A 19,374-nucleotide genomic window follows, 5' to 3' on the forward strand; every position below is an offset into this window, starting at 1 on the left:
TCTGGAGCCCAGCAAGATCAGCTAAATATTAAAAAGAGCCCAGGGCTGGGAGAGGATTACATGTTCGAGGAAGGGGCCCTGTCTCTTGGGTGGGCCAAGGGAAAGAGGCTTCTTGGAGGAGGAGGAAGTGAGGTTTGCCCGCCAGGGGCTCACGGCTGCCCAGGCCCCCGCAGTGCGGCTCTACAGGCTGATGTGCCTTAGACAGTGCGTGACTCTCGAGCTCTGCTCTGGGATTCGGGAGGGTGCTGAGTGTCCTCACCTGAGCTGACGGCAGAGGGGGCACCTGGCCCACCACTCTGACGTGAGCACCCAGGAGCGAGTGCTCACTGGGACCCTCGGCCTGCCAGCCCCATGCTCCGTGTTGTGCTGGCCGCCTGCTGGGTCCGTGCGTCAGTGCAATGGCACGAAGTCGTACAGGTGTTTACCCGACACAGGGGCTACGGAATGGCGGGTTCTAGGGTCCCGACTCCGTGAGCGGATGGGAGAAAGCCGTGATTAACATCAGTGGTGCGTGTTTCTCAAACTTTGGAAAGTTAGTTCTTTTAAGCAATTCAAACAAGCCTCCTGAGGTCAGATTTAGCATTCACTGATCATTTACTTGACAAAGCCTCTCCTTGAGCACAAGGCACCTGCACTGTACCAGGTTCGCGTCAGAGCACCTGCTCACTTATGGGACTTGGGTGACGTCACCCTGGCTTCCTTCTCCCCAGAGGAGCCTTTTTGGAGCCGAGGAGCTGGGGTGGCTGTGGTGTGAGCAGCAGTGTCCTCGCGGGGCACTCACTCTGTGCCAGACGCTCGGCTAGATGCTTCCCATACCTCTCATTAACCTGCATAACGCCTCGCGTCAGCTCCGGTTTGTGTCCCTGTTACGTAAAAGATGTGGAACTGTACGATGCAAGAAAACCGCGGTTCTACAGCTTAAAACCACTTAGAAACAGAGTTAAATCCAACCAACCAACCAACCAACCAACCAACCAACCAACCAAGCACAAGCACGGCACCATGCTGCTCACCACGTCCTCTGTGCCCGAGAGAGGTCTGTGGTCACAGCCGGATAGTCCCAGGGGCGCCTCTCATGGGACTTCACAGCTTTGTCTTTTACCAAATGCTTTCCCTACACACTGTCTCACTGGATTCTCAGGGCAAGTCTGCGAGAAACGCAAGGCAGTGACTGACGGCCTGCCTCAGTGTGGAAAAGAAGACACTAGAAGGTCTGGTTTGGTGAGGCTTAAGGCCCATTTTTTACTTTCTATCCTCTAACAGCCACTGTGTGGATCTCAGATCAGCTCCTCACCCTTCCCAGGGCTCAGTTTTCTCAGCTGTATGATGGGCTGCGGACTGCGATCACCTTTCAGCTCCCTCTGGCTCTCAGAAATCCAGGTTCTAGGACATTAATTTTAGCTGAAAGATGAAAGACCTAACTTTGGCAAGCTGGAAGAATTTCCAGTCTTAATAGACCTAACCGTAAAGTGGGGGGCAGGTGTGGATCACGAGGTAGTGCCTTCTGCATAAATCAATTTTTGCAGCTTTGACTTAAACTTGCTGGGCTTCACAGGTCTGAAGAGGTTAGGCAGCAAAATGTGTCTGTCTAAGGCTTAAGAGTGGCGACTTTGGGGTTCTGAACTGCTGAGCCTTCCCACTCCAACTGCAGCCCTGCTCGAGCACAAGGAGACTTTGCTGGACGGCAGCTGAGGTCACACTGCCTCGCGTTCTGATGAGGCAGCTGCAGATTCTGGAAAATATTCCTGTGCAGACTCAGAATAACTCTCTCTCCTCTTCCCCTCTGTACTCCTCTTATTAGCGGGGACTGGATCATGAGTGTCCACTAGGCCTCACCGGAAGCCTCCATCCACCAGAGCCCTAAATTCACGGTGTGGAAATGGCTGCTGCCACAAGCAGAGACATCGACATCACTTCCGTGGAAAATGAGCAACCAAACGACAGATTCAAGACATCCTTGTTTTCATGCAAATGGTTCTACCAATTCAACAGAATGAACTGAAAAAAAAAAAAATGTAAGGGCCATAAAACAGAGGAGAATTCTCTCTGCACAGAGCGTCAGCTGACCCTCAACAATGTCTTCTAAGATCTCCATTCTAAACATGGTCACTTTTCCAAATGTGGGGGCCCATGAGCCAGGCTGGCTGCAGGGCACAGCTCCCCTGCGTAAAGTCCAGGGGAGCCCCTGCTGCCTGGCTCTCTCTGCATCCGACGTCCCACTATGAGCAGCCTGGAGGAACACTCAGGTTCCAGCAGAGAGGGATTTCTGCTCTCAGTGTTGGGAGTTCTGGGGCGGGGCCGTGAGGGAAGTGTAGCCGGTCCGGAGCTGACCATGGTGGCTACGGCCAAGTCTCCGAGCCCTTGTTTTACCAGCTGGATCACTTAACACATTTGGTCTTTGTCTTCCAGGCCTTTGGTAAAGAGCTAGATAGAATTTATTCCAGGCAGGAGACAGATGCTTGGCGTCAAGTCAGATAGTGTTATTTTGTGGGTTTCTGTGTCCCCTTGAGATGAGATTACAGGAAGGGGTGAAGGGAGGTGAGGTGGTCTCTTGGCCCCCAGGACTCTGGTGTCCTCTCCTTTAGACTTTTTTCAAGATTCTCCATTACTTGGAGGTTCCCTCAACAGGTGCGGGCCCGTCCTATCTATCTAGATAGGTCAACACTACCACATGGGTAACCACAATCAGGGATATGAACATGTTCAGAGTAATTTCTTTGATTATTTTAGAATGGTCTGGAGGTTTTTCGTGGTCTTCTTTGGGTACAGAAATCTTAGGAGATTGCTACTCTGATGGGGAAATCTCATTACCCAGAGGTGGGCAGCAACATAGTACTCTCACAGTGCAGAACAGATCCGCAACTTGAGATGTCAGTGTCTCAATATGGATTCTGATGTCTTATGTATATACCTTCTGGTACAACGTATGGAATGGCAAAAGAAACACTGACGGGTTAAACCACTGGCTCATGCATGCTGTTACTCTTACGTTATGATCACTAGTTATCTTTGATGAGTCCTGTTCATGCCAAAACCTTATTTTAACTTTTCTCCATTATTTTATGATCTATGAGGCCATTTGGGGTCTAAGAACACAGCTCCCATTTATAACACTATTTCAATGGAGAATGAGCTCTGAAAAAATGCTGTTCTGAATAAAGCTCACATTTCTCAGAAAATAGCCCCAGTGTGATTCAAAGAGGCATGGCATTGTGTACAGAGAGGCCCTTTGGAACCTGTGTTAGCATGAGCTGAGCACACTGGGAGAATCCTGCACTTGGATTTACTGGCTGAGACCAAACCCAAAGCTATACTCTAGCGCTCAATTTGTCCCCGGCTGGGGTGACCCTTTAATGTTGCCATTTCTGTGTCTCAGTGTGTCCTTGCACAGGTGGGAACGCACGGACATTCAGAGCAGAGCACTCTCTGTGGATTCAACATACAGGACATGTGCTTTGTTGCTACGGAACAGGGCAGTGGACCCTTAGCCCTCGGTGCTAGCCCAGTGGAGACATCTGACAACGCTCTCTCCACAGCAACCCTCTTCTGGGTAAGATTCGTCCCAGGTAGGGTCTCGTGGAAGAACAATCCTCATCAGAAATCACAGGAGTGTGGGCTCAGGTCATATAGGACCCGGGCGAGAATCACAGATATCTGAGAACGGGAGGCCCATTACCCCACATCTCTGCACCACAGTCCCCTTGTCTGCCGGATGCCAGCAACCGTAGCACCCACCTCATTTTTGTGAGCACAGAACGAGATGGGCTTCGTAACTACCAACATCTTCAGAAGAGAGACATCTTAGTGCAGAGAAAAGTAACTGTTCAGAGAAGAACTGCAATCCCACCCCACAGCAGACAGGAAAGGGCCCAGGTTTTGGTGCCAGGTGGGCCTTGGACTGAATCTCCACTCTACTACTTACCGGCTGTGTGGCCTTGGGCAAGCCACTCTCCCTCTGCAAGCCTCAGTTTCCTCATCTATAAAACGGGCACAAGAGCACATACCCCACAGGACTGTTGTGAGACGAGTACAGCACAACACACGAGGCGTGCCCACAACACTATTTTACTGTTGGTGCTTATAGCAAATGGCAAGGTCCCTATTTCGAGCTGTCCTTGACGTCACGTTCCATATTCTGCCACACAGATGCACCCTGCGATTTTTACCTCGAGGCTGCACTAGCTTTGAGGATGGAGTCACAAAGCCCTTCTCAAAGTCCGTACCTTTCCCGGCGTTTCGCGGAGGCAGCGGGGGTGCCTCTGTGGTTGGTGACGTGGGCGAGTCTGTGCTTGCAGAGGGGAAGATCTGGTTGGTGAAGGCGCTGTAGGAGAGCCGCTGCTTGTCCCTCGGGGTGCTGAACCCCGGCAGTGACAGCTTGTCCTGGGGGGAGATGCTGGAGGAGTGGCAGAAGCTCTGAGGCCTCGGCGAGCGCTCTTTCTTGATGGGGCTCGGCTGCGGAGGACAGAACAGCGCAGTGGGCAAGGACTCACCGAGCACGACACTCCAGGCTCCGCTGTGCCTGGTGCACAGGTGCACAGGTTCCTGTGCCTCTCTGTGTGCTCCGAGGTCAGCCGCCACCCAGCAACAAGAGAAGGATGCAGACCTCGCACCCCTGATTCCCTGCTCACCATTAGCAGGGTCACATCAGGGAGGCACTGGTTAGTGACCGCAAGCGTTCAGAAGCCTAAGGTCACAGTCGGACGCAACCTTTAATGAACAGATATCTGCCTGTGCAGGTTACTTTTGCCAGCACGGCACTGCTTCCCACCTGAGTGTTGTCTCTACACCGTGTTCCTTCCCTGGTCAACCCTCTCAAGTCGAAGTCCTCCGTGCTTGCCTCCCTGTTCATTTTACGTCCCCTTAGAAAGCAGCCTCCACGCCGTGGGCCGGAGTGACGCCTGATATTGACGATTCAGACCTGTGGGTCCAAGCCCGGCCTCTTCAATTCAAAACTGTCTTCGGTTGCCTATAAGGGTGTCCCCTGTGTTTGCACTCCTGGTGACAGCAGTGGCATCCATGCAACTTCCCAAGGCAGAAGTCTCAAGGTTACCCAGAGCCACCAGGAGCCGTGTGGAGAGCTCAGAAGTGCCCTATGCCGGGTGCAGGCGCCCACCAGCCCCCAAGGACACAGGCCTCCTGAAGAGCCCTCGAGTCCACGTTGCAGCTGCTTTCAGCTCCAGCCTATTTCCCACACCGCGGCCAGGGCTGGTGGGGAAGCTGGCTCCTCTGATAGGTAATCTCTGTGGATAAGGCCCAAAGGCCAAATGTGGCCCATGATGTGCTTACTGACCTGGGCCACCCGACCCCTCTCCCCCCAAACCTACTCCAAGGCACCTTACACACTGGGCTTCCGCCCCTTCCCCAGACTTCCAGCTCTACCAGGACCCCTTGGCCTTTGCACATGCTGCTCTCCCTCCCTGGAAAGATGTGTTCCTCCCCACTTCTTTGCTTGGCAAGCTCCTCCCTACTCTCAGAAACCCATCTCCAGTGCTTCTTCCTTGGTAGGGTCTTCACCGCTTGCCAAGCTGAGGCGGTTGCTATGTCCTCTGAACACATCTCAGGGATTTCCCCCAAGCTCTCATTGTAACGGTCATCCGTTACAATTTATCTCTCCTCAAAGTGAAGAATGTCTTTAGGACACCTTTGTATGACCACTCCTTAAATGCTGCCCAGGAAAGAGGAAACGCTCAATACAGAGCTGATGAAAGCTGCATGAACGAACCTTCAGAGGCAGCTAGGATCTCGGAGAGTCAGAACCGGGTGTAGTCCCGAGACGGTGTGTACAAGCTTGGAGACCTTAGGCGGCAAAATCTCCGGGTCAGTTCTCCCTTCTGTAGAATGGGGGCCGTAACAATGCTGTAGTGGGCTTTTGGTAACAACGACGTGAGGTAGCACAGGTCAAAGTGCTTCCCACGGCCTAGTTCATACTTAAGTCCTCAATACGTAACACCTTTTTATGTACTAATTAGCTGTTTTGATGGCTAATTTTATGTGTCCACTTGGCTGGGCTATGGTACCCAGGTGTCTGGTTGAACACCAGTCTAGATGCTGCAGCGAAGGGATTTTCTTTAGATGAGATTAACATTTAAATTACAGTTTGAGTAAAAGGGACTACCCTCCATAATGTGGTGGGCCTCATCCAGTAAGTTGAAGGGCTTTTGGGAAGAGATGGGGACATCTGCCCTTAAGACCACACCATCGAATCCTGCTGGGATCTCCGGCCTGCCGGCCTGCCCGCCTGCCCTATACATTGTGAACTAGCTGGCTCCCACAATCATGTGAATCAATTCCTAAAAATAAATTCCATTCTCTCTCCCTCTCCCTTCAACCACATCCTACTGGGCCTGGTTTTTGAGGAGTCCTGACTGACACAGTTGTGGCACCCAGCAAGGATCGGAAAGTAAGCAAAGACGCTGGCCTCAGGTCACAAGACCAGACAGTCTCGGGAAGGGGTCTCGCCCGTGTAGTGCAGAAAACCTGGGAGCGGCAGCAGGGATCCGGGTGGCATTGCTGGCACTCACTTTGTCATCCAGGTCGTCGTCACTCTCATCCATCTCCTCCTGACGCAGGTTCCACTCATATTCCACGTGGACGTGTGGGTTGAACTTCCCAGATTTAGCCTGGGACAGCTGAAAGTAACAGCAGGTGTAACCACGGGAACGTAAAGGTTAAACATCCCGTTGTGACGTGACCACGGAGCAAATCCCACCTTATTCCTGTCTTCAAATTAATCACCAGTCGATGCTTAAACGGGCAAAACTCTGACTTTACAGGCTGGGCTACTGTGGGACGGCCTAAGAGGAGTTGCCAAGGATTATAGGCAGAGCCTTTCTTATTTTGATAACGGAACTTCTCTCTGAAATTAAAAGCTTTCTCAAATATTATAATGAGCCTCACGAGCGCAAATTCCTGGCTGGAAGGCAACATCAGAGTTAGTGAAGTGTGAGGCAGGCCTTTCATGTCAGACATCCTGGTTCAATCGTGGCCCACTTTTCTTATCTGTAAAATGGGGGCAGGGAGAGCTATAGTCTCCTCCAAGGTTTCTCACAAGAATACAAACACAGAGCGGCTGGCCTGGAGTCCACACGTGGCAGAAAGCATGGGGATGGAACTTACCCTTCCTGTGTCGTCCTTCCCTGTGGGCAAGAGAATCACCCTACGTTAAGGCCCAGGGGAAGGAGCAAAAACCACCCGGATCAGAAAGGGTGGGGCCGGTGGGGCAAGCCATGCATTTCACCTTTTGAAAACCATTATACGCTGAACTTTACTTGCCCAATTTTTGGAATTCTTTGGCTGCTGAGGAATTCTTTACTACTGAGCTGCGGAAAACACCTAACGGTCTGGCATATAAAAAGCGGGACCTCACGCCACAAGCCTGTCTGGTAACAATACCTCTCAAATGCCTTTTAGCTCCTGGGTCCCTAACTGCACTGAAAAGACAGATGGGGGTGACAAATTTATCATTTGACCACTTTTTCAAATGTAGCCATAGTGCTCGTCTGAATGTCTTCAGCCAATGTTCAACAAAGATGATCTATTTCGTCCCCAGGCTCTGAGAATGACACTTCCAGGCGGCTGCTGTCTGATGGACACCGCACCCCCCGCCTCCCACCCCCAACCCCTCCCCCAGCCCCCAGCTCCGTTCGGCTTACCAGATCTTCACACTGGGTGGCTTTCAACCTCTTTGCTATGTCCAGGGCAGTCTCCCCAGCCTGGTTCACTGAAACGGGGGGCAAAGGCACGTGCATAATTACCTAAGGTGTATCTTGAAGAGGCCACGGACAATAATCAAATTACAAGGTAACACGCGAGTCTCGGTTTAGCCGGCCGAACGCTGTGACTGGTTACGGAGACGCTTGGTCACACTCTTACCGACACTCACGGTGGGCTTGCTCCTCAGAAGAAGCTTCAAACACTCGGGTTTACCATACATACTGCAGTAGTGTAGAGCCGTGTTGCCCAGGGCTGTCTGCTTATCCAGGTTCCCACTGAAAAATGAAGTATTATCAGGAAAAAGTCTAATTTCAAATATAATTTAAATGCGACATAAATAATAGCATTTGAAGCCACAGATTAACCACTTCTCTCGGTGCTAACAACCGAGTCAAGTTGGAGATCTACTCGTAAGCCCAGGAAACACTACGATGTCGCTACCATCACGCCCACATGTCTAAGCCACATGACAGGAACAGCCAGCATGTCTTCAGTGCCTCCTGTGGGACAGGTGCTGCCTCTCAGCTTTTCCGCACCTTCTTCCTTCACTAACTCTCCACGACCACCCAGCGGGGCGGGCCATCACCACCTTGGTTTCACAGATGAAAATGCTGGGGCACAGACAGGATGAAGAGCTTGCTCTCAAGACTGTCGAGGCACGGGGGTGACAAGCAGGGATCTGAAAAAAGGCAGTCTGTCCCGGAGCCAAGGCTCTTAAAGACTACACCGTCCTACATTTGAGGAAGAGGTGTGGGCGTTTACATACACAACGGGGCTCGTGTCCAGGCATCATTCTTCATATGTGAGTTCAAATCCCCTTGCTATTTTGACCACTCGCCTCTGGACGAGCTCAGTTCCTCCTTATATCCTGTGGCTTACAGAACCACCCACTAAAGAATACAGCAAGTCCAAACTGCCTGTGTCCAATATTATACTCCCATGAGCATGTCCCAAATGTGAATTAGCTATTGAGTCAGATACACACGTGGTAGCATTTAAAAAAACATTTTTTTTTTTTTTTTACATTTATTTATTTTTGAGAGACAGAGTGAGATGGTGTGCAAGTTGGGGAGGGGCAGAGAGAGAAGGAGACACAGAATCCAAAGCAGGCTCCGGGCTCTGAGCAAGCTGTCTGCACAGAGCCCGACATGGGGATCAAACCCACGAACTGTGAGATCATAACCTGAGCTGAAGTTGGATGCTCAACTGACTGAGCCACCCAGGCACCCCTGTAGCACTTTTTTTTAAATGTTTATTTATTGAGAGAGAGAGAGAGAGAGAGAGAGAGAGCGAATGAGTGGGGGAAGGGCAGAAGTAGAGAGAGAATTCTAAGCAGGCCCCGTGCTGTCAACGCAGAGCCTAACATGGGGCTTGGTCCCATGAACAGTGAGATCATGACCTGAGCCGAGATGAAGAGTTGGATACTTAACCAATTCAGCCAAACAGGTGCCCCCCCACACTGTAGTTTTTTAATGAACTTATGAACAACGAAAACTCACAGATCCTGTTGACCTGTGTTGTTAAGTCTTCCCTCTTTCAACCTTTCCTCATGCAGCAGGTTTTGGACAGAGACAGGATTTTACATCTTTCTAGACCGAGGGTTGGCAAACTATAGCCTACTGTTGGCCATATCTGGCCCTCCATTTGTTTTTATAAATAAAGCTTTATTGGGACATGGCCATGCTCACTCATTTACATATAGTCTATGACTGTTCTCACACTAGGTAGAGTTGAATAGCTGCAACAGAGACCTCATGGCCTGCAAAGCCTTTACTGAATGCTTGTCCATATCTGGTCTGGGCCACTGAGAAGACTGGTTGGTGTGAACGATAAGGCATATTCAGAGAAAACAAAAAGCATACCAGTTTTGCACAAGGAAGTCAACCAAATGGAGAGAGGTCTGGTCTGCAGTTCGGACTGCAAGATGTAGGGCTGTCTCCCCAAGCTCCTGAAAAGGACACGATGAGTGTAAGTAAGGTGATCGCATGTCCTACTTTGCCTACAGCAGCTTTGTTCACATCAGTCACCCTGAAGTAATTATTAATAGCTCCCCTTCCACTCTCAAATTGTCCTGGCTTAGACATGGTCACTCGATGTATCAGAATCTCACTCTGCAGGGTTATAATAAAAGGAGTTAGCTTTTAAAGTCATTTTCTACCTTCCCTTTCATCTTACGATTTTAGTGGAGCCTTACCTGTCCGTGTTCCAGCAGTGGTTCCATTAGCTCTACCCCCTCTGCATAGACTTGAATTAGTGCAAGTAAATCCCGAGATTTGATGGCCTCGAGCAATTCATTCAGTTTAGCTGATGAAGACGAACAGGCCTTCCTTGAAAACCTATGATCTACATACTTTGCAGTGATATATTCTTTCCGTACAGTCCTAAAGTAGAACAAAGCAACATATAAACACTTTTTATTTTCTACGAGCTAAGAAAACTACATTTTTCTGAAAAACAGTTCTCTTTAAGTGAAATATACTCCCCAATACTCCTTTTTAGCATTTAAACCAACCAGGTTTCAGACCAACTTATCCCATTATCCCATCACAGAATGAAGAAACTGATATATAGTTACTAGTGTTTGTGCAGGCAATCTATAGTTACAAAATTCATGGGCACGAAGATCACAGTGGAGTTTTTTCCACCTCGACAACAGCTAGAGAAATCTGCTCTTTACTACTTAAAATCAGATACACCTAAGTGTACAAAGAAAACAGAAATTTAAATTTTTTTTTTCAACGTTTTTTATTTATTTTTGGGACAGAGAGAGACAACGGAGGAGGGGCAGAGAGAGAGGGAGACACAGAATCGGAAACAGGCTCCAGGCTCCGAGCCATCAGCCCAGAGCCTGACGCGGGGCTCGAACTCACAGACCGCGAGATCGTGACCTGGCTGAAGTCGGACGCTTAACCGACTGCGCCACCCAGGCGCCCCAGGAAACAGAAATTTTAAAAGAACAATTCTAAAAGACCAGTGAAGTTTCCAGAGCTTCAATGAAAAAATCGTACTCTTCTGACACAACTCCTTATGTGAACAGTTAAGAACACGGAGGCTCACTAAGGTCGTCCTTACGGTCACCCCCAGGCCAAGCACTGAGTGCCAGAATAAAGACCAATAAAGATGGCTTGTCTTTCCTGCAGGTGCAGTTGTGAACAGGAGACTGTCAGGGGTAACACACCCGAAGTCTGACTGGGCATGTGCATTTCCTTCTTGAGGACTCATCCTTTCTCCGCTTTTAAGGTCTGTCCCAAGCTCTGGGACTGAGCCCACCTCCCAGCTGCAGGGCTATCTGACCTAAGTGGCCCCATTTGCAGAAAGGGCAAATGGAAGTCTGCTCAGAGTAAAGGAGGGGAGAATCAGGCGAGCCAGCTAGGGTCCAGAGGATACTGTTTGACATCCTGGAACCAACCATACCTGAACTCACCCTGTGACTTTCCTAGTTACACGAGCCACTTAATAAAAAAAGCAGTAGATGGATTTTGGGTTCAAATCCTATTTCTATAGCACATCAGTCGCACGACCTGGGGGCAAACTACTAAATCTTCATGAGCTTTGCTTTTTTTTTCACCTGAAAACGGGGAGAATAACTCATTGGCGTCTTTTGAATGAAAGAATGCACAGCACCTACAAGACGCTTTCTTCTTTCTGAGAGCTCCAACTCCCCGGACTTAAGAGTTCTTGCTCACAAAAAGCCTCTCCGTGTGTGGAGCCTGCTACCGCCCCATCTCACAGCCACAGCCATCACTGTTTAAAAGCGAGGTGGTGCCTCTTCCTTTCATTCTGGGTCGGCAGTGAAGGGGCGAGCTGGCTGACGGCAGACTTTGGTAGATTCTGCTTGGTAACCAAGATCTGACTTTCATGGGTGTTCTTTGCCCTCAGGTCAAAGTCCCTTCAAGATAAGACGGCTGTGGGGCGCCTGGGTGGCTCAGTCGGTTAAGCGTCCGACTTTGGCTCAGGTCATGATCTTGCGGTTTGTGAGTTCAAGCCCTGGGTCAGGATCTGCGCTGACAACTCAGAGCCTGGAGCCTACTTCGGATTCTGTGTCTCCCTCTCTCTCTGCCCCTCCCCCACTCATGCTCTGTCTCTCAAAAATAAGTACGTGTTAATGTTTCCACAACAGGCCATGATTTGGAATGAACTGTCGACGTGAAGACACTTTCTCCACAGAGCGGCTGCAACTACCTAGGGGAAGGGGCCAGGGAACATAATCTGTGCACTCCAGCACTCCAGAAATGCACTCACTCCACAATACTTTTCTGTGCTCTGAGCTTTCCTCATAATGGGATTTCCTCTGGGGGAAAAATACTATAACCTTTAAGACGATTCTTGGGAGGGCAGAAGAACAATTACAGAATAGTAAAGAACTCAGTCTATTAGAAGTACTTACATATCACTTGAAGGGGTGGGTTTTGGTGAGGGGCTGGGTAAATTTGCTTCCATAATATCATTAAAACTATTGTTTCCTACATTCTTGGCCAGCTGTAACATACAAAACACAATACAGTCACTCTTTATACTAGCTTAAAAGTTTCCTATTATTACTTTTGAGATTTCTAAATACGTATCTTTTCCCTCACTGACTCAGAATACTAAACCATCCATCCATCTGGTCAGCAAATACTCAATGAGCACCTACTATGTGCAAGGTATGGAACTTTAGGGCACTGAAAATAAAGAGATGGATAAACCATGTTCCTTTCTGCAAGAGCCAAAAGACTAGAAAGGTCATTAATAAGAAAACCAGTACTTTTTACAAATACAACATGATAAATGCTAGAATAGAATAGGATATGGTCCTACACACACACACAGACACACACACACACACACACACACACACACACACACACACACACTGAGATTGGACAGCAGGTTCCACATACGAATCTAGGTTAAATGACAGCAATAGTTTTTCAAGCTCTATCACACCGCATTTTTAGGCTGAGCAGATTTATTCTTACTGGACAGAGAAGGATGTGGGATTCTCCTTTACATTTGGGGTACGCATCAGGATGCTGCAGGAAGCATTTTGCTTCTGGGCTCAAGACCCTTCCAGGAGAATTTGTCCTGAAGGTCTTTTGGTCGTTTGGATAATTCGGGGAACAACGTATAGCTTAAGAAACACTCACGCTATCAGGTCTCTGGGGGGAAAATCTTGGGCTTATCACCTGGCAAGTATTTCAGACTTGGACTCGGTTTCTAGTTGTCAACTGGTTTAACCACCTTAAGTCAAGGCGGAAGTGACACCACCTCCACACTAAAGAAGAATGTGTCAAGTATTAGATCGGAGCCTTTCTTCTCTAATCCTGAAGTGAGTCAGGAAGCTGAGCATTAGTATGATACTTCCTCAATCAGGGGCTCACGCCACACAGACGTACCACCATTGCTTAGCGGATGCTCAGAAAGCAAATGCTGCTGGCTGGGTGGCTAAGTGCCTTGACTTCTGGGTACTTTTCTCCAGACAAGGCTAGTGATAAGCTAGGCTTTCAGATTTTTGAGCCCCAGGCTCACTCAGGTTCTGCCCAAGAGCGTTCTGTACGAAGGGCCCTGTTTTGCTTCAAGCACCTTTACCCTTAGTAAAAAGACTCCCTCACAGTGCAGCCGTGTTCAAATCATGCAAGACAGGGCTTCTGACCAGAAGGCATCATGGGAGACCCCAAGCGGGCCTCCCTTCCTTTACTTGGTGTACTTACTGCAGGGACCGGCAGAGCCTGGACCCAATGAGGGCTCCTGATCTGGGTGACTCGTGACGGGAAGGACAGATTCATTCCACGTAATGAAGCTCAGCACCGTCCCTTCGCACCCTATTTCTCCTCACTAGCTGAACAAGTTCGGGGTTAAGGAGCGATGGGCTTTATGGCTGTAGCTAACAGGCCACTCTCACTTCATGGGGACTTACACAAGCTTATAAGCAGTAAAAACAGAAAGACTCTTTAGTCTTTATTTTTATTCACACAGGCCACTGGGTAAAGTGATCATGTGAGTTTCACACCTAATTCCCTTTACTGCTCTTCTAGTGAGTGAATCATATAAAAACTAATTCTGAAAGAAGGCAGCTTTGAAAAAAGCCCATCCCAGAAAAAAAGAGTCCGTTTAGTTGAAGTAATTATAGAAATGCATGATTCACCAGTTCTTCAAAAAGGAAACAGAAACAGTCAACGTTACATACCACAAGATTTACATTTTAAATATCCATGCAAATTCACTAAATGCAGGAATTGGAATTCTCTGTACTCGGCAGAAACAAAAAAAACCCTCCAAAGCCACGTATTAAATATATTTACGGCAATATATATTTCCAGGCACAGGTCACTACTTACCAAGAGTTCAGAAGTTCCTAATTTGTCTAGTTCCAAAGACTGAATGCGGGAAATATGAACCCCCATTTCCCTATGGATGCCGGAACATTCTATACAGGTCAAAATGCCCAAGTTTGTTGAAAGCCAGGTGGGTTCTGTGTGGAAAGCACATTTTGAAGACAATGAAGCAAACATGATACCTACTTTTAGTGTGCCAACTACAAAGGAAGCTAGAGTAAGAGCAGTGAGACTTGTGAAGAGTTAAAAGGGAAAGATTTAAAGGCAAGAAATGGATGCTTGTGGTTTAGCCTAGGGGCTAGCACGAAGCTTACCAGCCTGTCAGAGAGCAAATCGGCTAAGAGACATTCTAAAGGATTTTCTTTCAACCCTAAATTGAAAACAAAATTAAGTTCTTTATTCTTGTGAAAATGTGAGGAAGCCTTGTCCTGTGAGGCACACGAAACATCCTGGTGAGAGGCACTCCCGCACGACCCCGCGTCATCGTCGCCAGTGACGGACGCGGTTCCACAGGTGTGGTTAACCTCCCAGTTACGACCCATCCTCCTGGTAAGAAGACGACCGTAAATACTGAACGTCAGAGGCTGCTTTCACAGACCTCAGCTGTTCCTATGATCCCCAAGGGCCCCACAACAGGGGGAATACGGATTTCCATGTTACTAAAACCTACAGGGTTCGTGCTCTGTGGTAAGCTTCCTTCTGAGTGGTCAGTACCCGGGTACTTATGACTCCTCTGCCGTATCCTCGCACACACAGCATGAGTCACTATCACACATGCACATGAACGCAGCAGAAACTGGGAGACTGGCCTCTGAGGTGCTCATGGCGTGTTGTGTAGAGAAGGCCATTTTCATATGGAAAACAATGAGAAAGCGTTATCATACGTGTTTGCAACCATGTTCTGATCCCTACTAGATGGGCGAGCCTGGGAGGTAGGTCACTAAACTTCTTGGAGTCCCCTCGTGTTCCCATCTGTAAGACGGTGATGATGCTAGTATGTTGCTCACAGAGCAGCCGTGAGCATTCAGCAAGAGAATATAAGCTAAAACACAACCAGCAGAGTCCTTACCACAATGTAAGCACTGAAGTCATGCCAGCTACCGTCAACACCTACAGAATATAAATGGCCCTTGAAAATGGAAGTTTGGAGGAAGGTGACACCCATGTGACACAGAGGTTGGGGAGGTTTCCGGGAGCGCAGAAAGGAAGGAAAGAAAGGTATAATGTGTCGGACGATTTCATTAAGTCCTCATAACAACTGAGGTTTACTGTCCCATCTTGGGACGAGGAAACTGAAGATCAGAACAGTAAAGGCACTCGGCATGAGGATGTCCACACTGTTAAGTGGCAGGCTGGTGATTCAAAACCAGGATGACGGACTCCATGTCCGGTGCTCTCTCCATAGTTCCACAGTGCTCATTTAACCAGTAGCATTTGGGCAGGTGACCATTTGGGGAGAGCAGGTGGGAGTTTTCCAGGCTAAGCAAATGGAATGCATCAAAGCGGCTCAGAACTGGGACCGTTTAAGTTGGAAATACATGGTGGGCGTGTGTCCGTGCCCATAAGGAGACAAGGACTTAAATAACGAGCTTATTTTTATTCTACAGGGGGAGAAAGACTGTGTAACAAGCCGGCTCAAGTTTGGGGGCAAATACCTGACGAGCCACAGTCGCAGCAGACGTCATTCCCGGGGAGCCGCTGGACGTCCTCAATGATGGCTTTTGTCAGGTCTTCCAGGCTGTTCTCTCCCGTGCTCTGCTCTCCACGGAAGGCCATGGTCAGGGCCTCTTCTTTGCTATTTGTCAATACGGAGATCCATCTGTTGTCGAAAGAAAGAGGAAGGAGACTTAAGAGCGTGGCCGCTGTCTCCTCCTTCCACTGGAAAAAATTTACTTCCGTCAAGAGCTTCCGAAAGAGAATCCGCCCACCCCCCACAGCAATACAGTGAGGAAAAATGAAAGAAATTAAACCCAAAGGGAAGAGAAAGTTAAGAGAAGGCAAAGCAACATGCTGGAGAAACCGAGAGACACGAGAGGAGTGGATGAAATGTAAGATCAACACAACGGAGGGCTTGCACGGACGACACGGTACGTGCGTTTCCATCTGGACAGAATGAAGAGGGCCCTGTGTGGGGCCAACCCAATGCGAGGATGAGAAAGAACTGGTGACAAGTGGACACGAGGCAAGAAAGAGTTTTGCAAAAGGCACCTGTGCTCTGGAAGTCCACTGTCGGGGAGGAAACTTAGAAGTGAAAACGAAGGGCTATTTCATTAGCGAGAGAGAAAGAGAGAGAGAGTGTGTGTGCATGAGCAGGGGAGGGGCAGAGACATGGACACACAATCCGAGGCAGGCTCCAGGCTCTGGGCTGTCAGCACAGAGCCCGACACGGGGCTCAAACCCACGAACCGTGAGATCACGACCTGAGCCGAAGTTGGACGCTTAACCGACTGAGACACCCAGGTGCTCCCCCAAGGGTTCATTATTAAAGCACGAAATAGCCACAGAGTGCAACAGTTAATCAGGCATTAAATTTTAAATTTTCAACTAACTTTTTAAAATTGTTTTTTTTAATGTTTATTATTTACTTTTGAGACAGAGAAGGAAAGCATGAGCTGGGAAGGACAGACAGAGGGGGACAGAGGATCCGAAGCAGGCTCCACGCTGACAGCAGAGAGCCCAACTCAGAGTTCAAATCCACAAACTGTGAGATCATGACCTAAGCCTAAGTCAGATGCTCAACCGATTGAGAGACCAGGCACCCCTGAAATTAACTGATTTTTATTTTATTTTTTTAGAGAGCGAGCAAAAGTGGGGGAGAGGGGCAGAGACAGAGAGAGAAAGAGAGACAGAATCCCAGGCAGGCTCCACACTCAGCGCGGAAACTGCTGTGGAGCTCAATCCCATGACCCCGGGATCATGACCTGAGCTGAAAGCAAGAGTTGGACACTCAACCGACTGAGCCGCCTAGGTGCCCCCAATACCTTTTAAATTAAAGGATATTTTCTCTATCGTTTAGTTTCAAGTTAAAGACTAGAAATTGTTTTCTGAAAAACAATTCAAAACACTGGGCTCAACAACGTGTTAATCAGCGGCACTGGGTGACTGGAGTTTGCACCGTTGTCTGCAGAATCTCTGTTTTGCTTTCCTTAAGCGTCGTGATGTTCCGGTTATCTGAAATGCCAGTATCTACTGTGTGCCGAGGACTGAGGATTTCTGAGATGTAATCCTCCAGCAAACCTCTGCGTTGAGGGTGACAATATCTTAGAGATGAGGACACAGAAGCCCGGAGAGGTTTAGGGGCTCACGAGGTCCTCCAGCAGAGACATGCCTGCTGACTCCCCTCCTTCCCAGGGTTCCTTCATCATGCCACGTGTGCCTCCTCACTCAAGAGATCAGGACAAGTAAAGAAACAGAGGAGGTGGTACTGACAAGTAGAAAATACGTATTTTAAGAGCAATGCATTTTCTGGAAGGATAATTCAAATTTGGTGGGACAGACTATGTCTCAAAGGGTCAAGAACCAAAGCAGCTATTTCCGACAATTAAAAAAATAAACTTTTTAAATTCTCGTAAAGTAACAGGCATACCAAAAAGTGCAAGACAGAAAATAATGCACAGTTGTGTTCTAAGACTCTAAAGTTGCTTTGAGTTTACAGGATTAATAATGTTGGCGCTGTACCAGAAGCTTTACACATTTTATCTGGAGTCTCAAAGCCTCTGAGCAAGGTCTGTGATCCCCGTCTTTACTGACAAGAAGACTGAGGTGGGTCACACCCGTGAGAATGGATAAAATGAACAACTCAGGCAACAACAGACGCTGGCGACGATGTGGAGAAACAGGAACCCTTTTGCACTGCTGGTGGGAACGCAAACCAGGGCAGCCACTCTGGAAAACAGTGTGGAGGTTCCTCAAAAAATTAAAAAGAGAACTACCCTACGACCCAGCAATGGCACTACTAGGTATTTACCCAAAGGATACAAAAATGCTGATTTGAAGGGCACGCCCATCCCGATGTTTACAACAGCGCTGTCAACAGTAGCCAAAGTATGGAAAGAGCCCAAATATCCATCGACTGATGAATGGATGAGGAAGATGTGGTGTATATATACATACAAGGGGATGTATATGTATATATACATACAAGTAACTTGTAACATACAAGTTACTCGGCAACTTAAAAGAATGAAATCTTGCCATTTGCAGCAATGTGGAGGGAACCAGGGTGTTTTATGCTAAATGAAATAAGTCAATCAGAGAAATTCAGATATCATAGGATTTCACTCATATGTGGAATTTGAGAAACTCAACAGATGAACACAGGGAAAGGGAAGGCAAAATAAGATGAAAACAGAGAGGGGGGAAAACCAGAAGAGACTGTTAAATATAGAGAACAAACTGAGGGCTGCTGGAGGGGAGGTGGGGGGGATGGGCTAGATGGGTGATGGGCATTACGGAGGGCGCTTGTTGGGATAAGCTCTGGGTTTCCTATGTAGGAGATGAATCACTGTGTTCTACTCCTGAAGCCAAGACTACACTGTCTGTTAACTAACTTGAATTTAAACAAACAAACAAACAAACAAACAAACAACAATCTTTGTAAAAAAAAAGAAAGAAAGAAAGAAGACTGAGGGGCTGATCAGGCTCAAGGTCAAACGGCCACTAGGGGGCGAAGGCTGGACCAGAAGTCCTCAGCCTGACTTGAAACGGACGGGGAGCTGCTTTCTCGGTTGCCCACCTCCTCCCTCGGTGAGAATGCAGCTCTACGTTTAATTTCCCCAGACACTTTCCATGAGAAAGAAACTCGAGGGTGCAGCCAAACTGATTCTATGCAGCTTGCAGGTAAATGAGGACCCAAGCCCGGGGGTGTATGCTCCCTCCGCCGTTACCTCCCTCGTCACTCAAAGCAAAGCCCCCTTCTGCCACCTCCAGCCCCAGGGAAGGCCAAGTGCAGCACCTGCCTGAGGGGCTCAGCAAGCCTTTCACTGAAGGGCGTTCGGTCTCACGGGTAAGAAGCCTATACACCTCTTTGCCCAAACTGGGGACTGAATTCTCTGGAAGTCACAGAAAAAATACGATAGTAATGGCTTGGGTTTGAGGACAAAGAAGCAGCAGATGCGTTCCCTGCCTCACATAAATCTCCCATTTGGGGGTTTGGAGAAGGGAAAAAAGGAGGAAAGAGTGAAACATGAGAAGGGGAAGTAATATTCCAAGGTGGTTTTGGAATTCTGGCTAGGAAATTCTTAATGGCACACGTGTCAGGAGTGCCCATACATGTGACCGCCTGCTGTACCTTTTCCAGCAGGAACCAGTGACACCCGTCACAGCCAGCGACGCTCACCTGCTC

At 48.5% G+C, this 19,374-nt stretch overlaps 1 protein-coding gene across 5 annotated transcripts in view; it reads right to left on the reverse strand.

Annotated features, from left to right (window-relative positions):
- ASAP1 (ArfGAP with SH3 domain, ankyrin repeat and PH domain 1) overlaps nucleotides 1–19,374 on the reverse strand; it is a 352,683-nt gene that overhangs the window by 30,131 nt on the left and 303,178 nt on the right. For all 5 annotated transcript variants that reach the window (XM_058699088.1, XM_058699087.1, XM_058699086.1 and 2 more), the window contains 9 exons: nucleotides 15,686–15,849; nucleotides 14,034–14,167; nucleotides 12,101–12,192; nucleotides 9,908–10,094; nucleotides 9,576–9,661; nucleotides 7,873–7,988; nucleotides 7,653–7,720; nucleotides 6,522–6,629; nucleotides 4,224–4,452 (listed from right to left, as the gene is read on the reverse strand). In XM_058699088.1, the coding sequence (XP_058555071.1) occupies nucleotides 4,224–4,452; nucleotides 6,522–6,629; nucleotides 7,653–7,720; nucleotides 7,873–7,988; nucleotides 9,576–9,661; nucleotides 9,908–10,094; nucleotides 12,101–12,192; nucleotides 14,034–14,167; nucleotides 15,686–15,849 (1,184 nt within the window). The remainder of the gene's footprint in view (nucleotides 1–4,223; nucleotides 4,453–6,521; nucleotides 6,630–7,652; nucleotides 7,721–7,872; nucleotides 7,989–9,575; nucleotides 9,662–9,907; nucleotides 10,095–12,100; nucleotides 12,193–14,033; nucleotides 14,168–15,685; nucleotides 15,850–19,374) is intronic.

Source organism: Neofelis nebulosa, chromosome 14, assembly GCF_028018385.1.
Source record: "Neofelis nebulosa isolate mNeoNeb1 chromosome 14, mNeoNeb1.pri, whole genome shotgun sequence".
In the NCBI taxonomy this organism is placed as follows: Eukaryota; Metazoa; Chordata; class Mammalia; order Carnivora; family Felidae; genus Neofelis; species Neofelis nebulosa.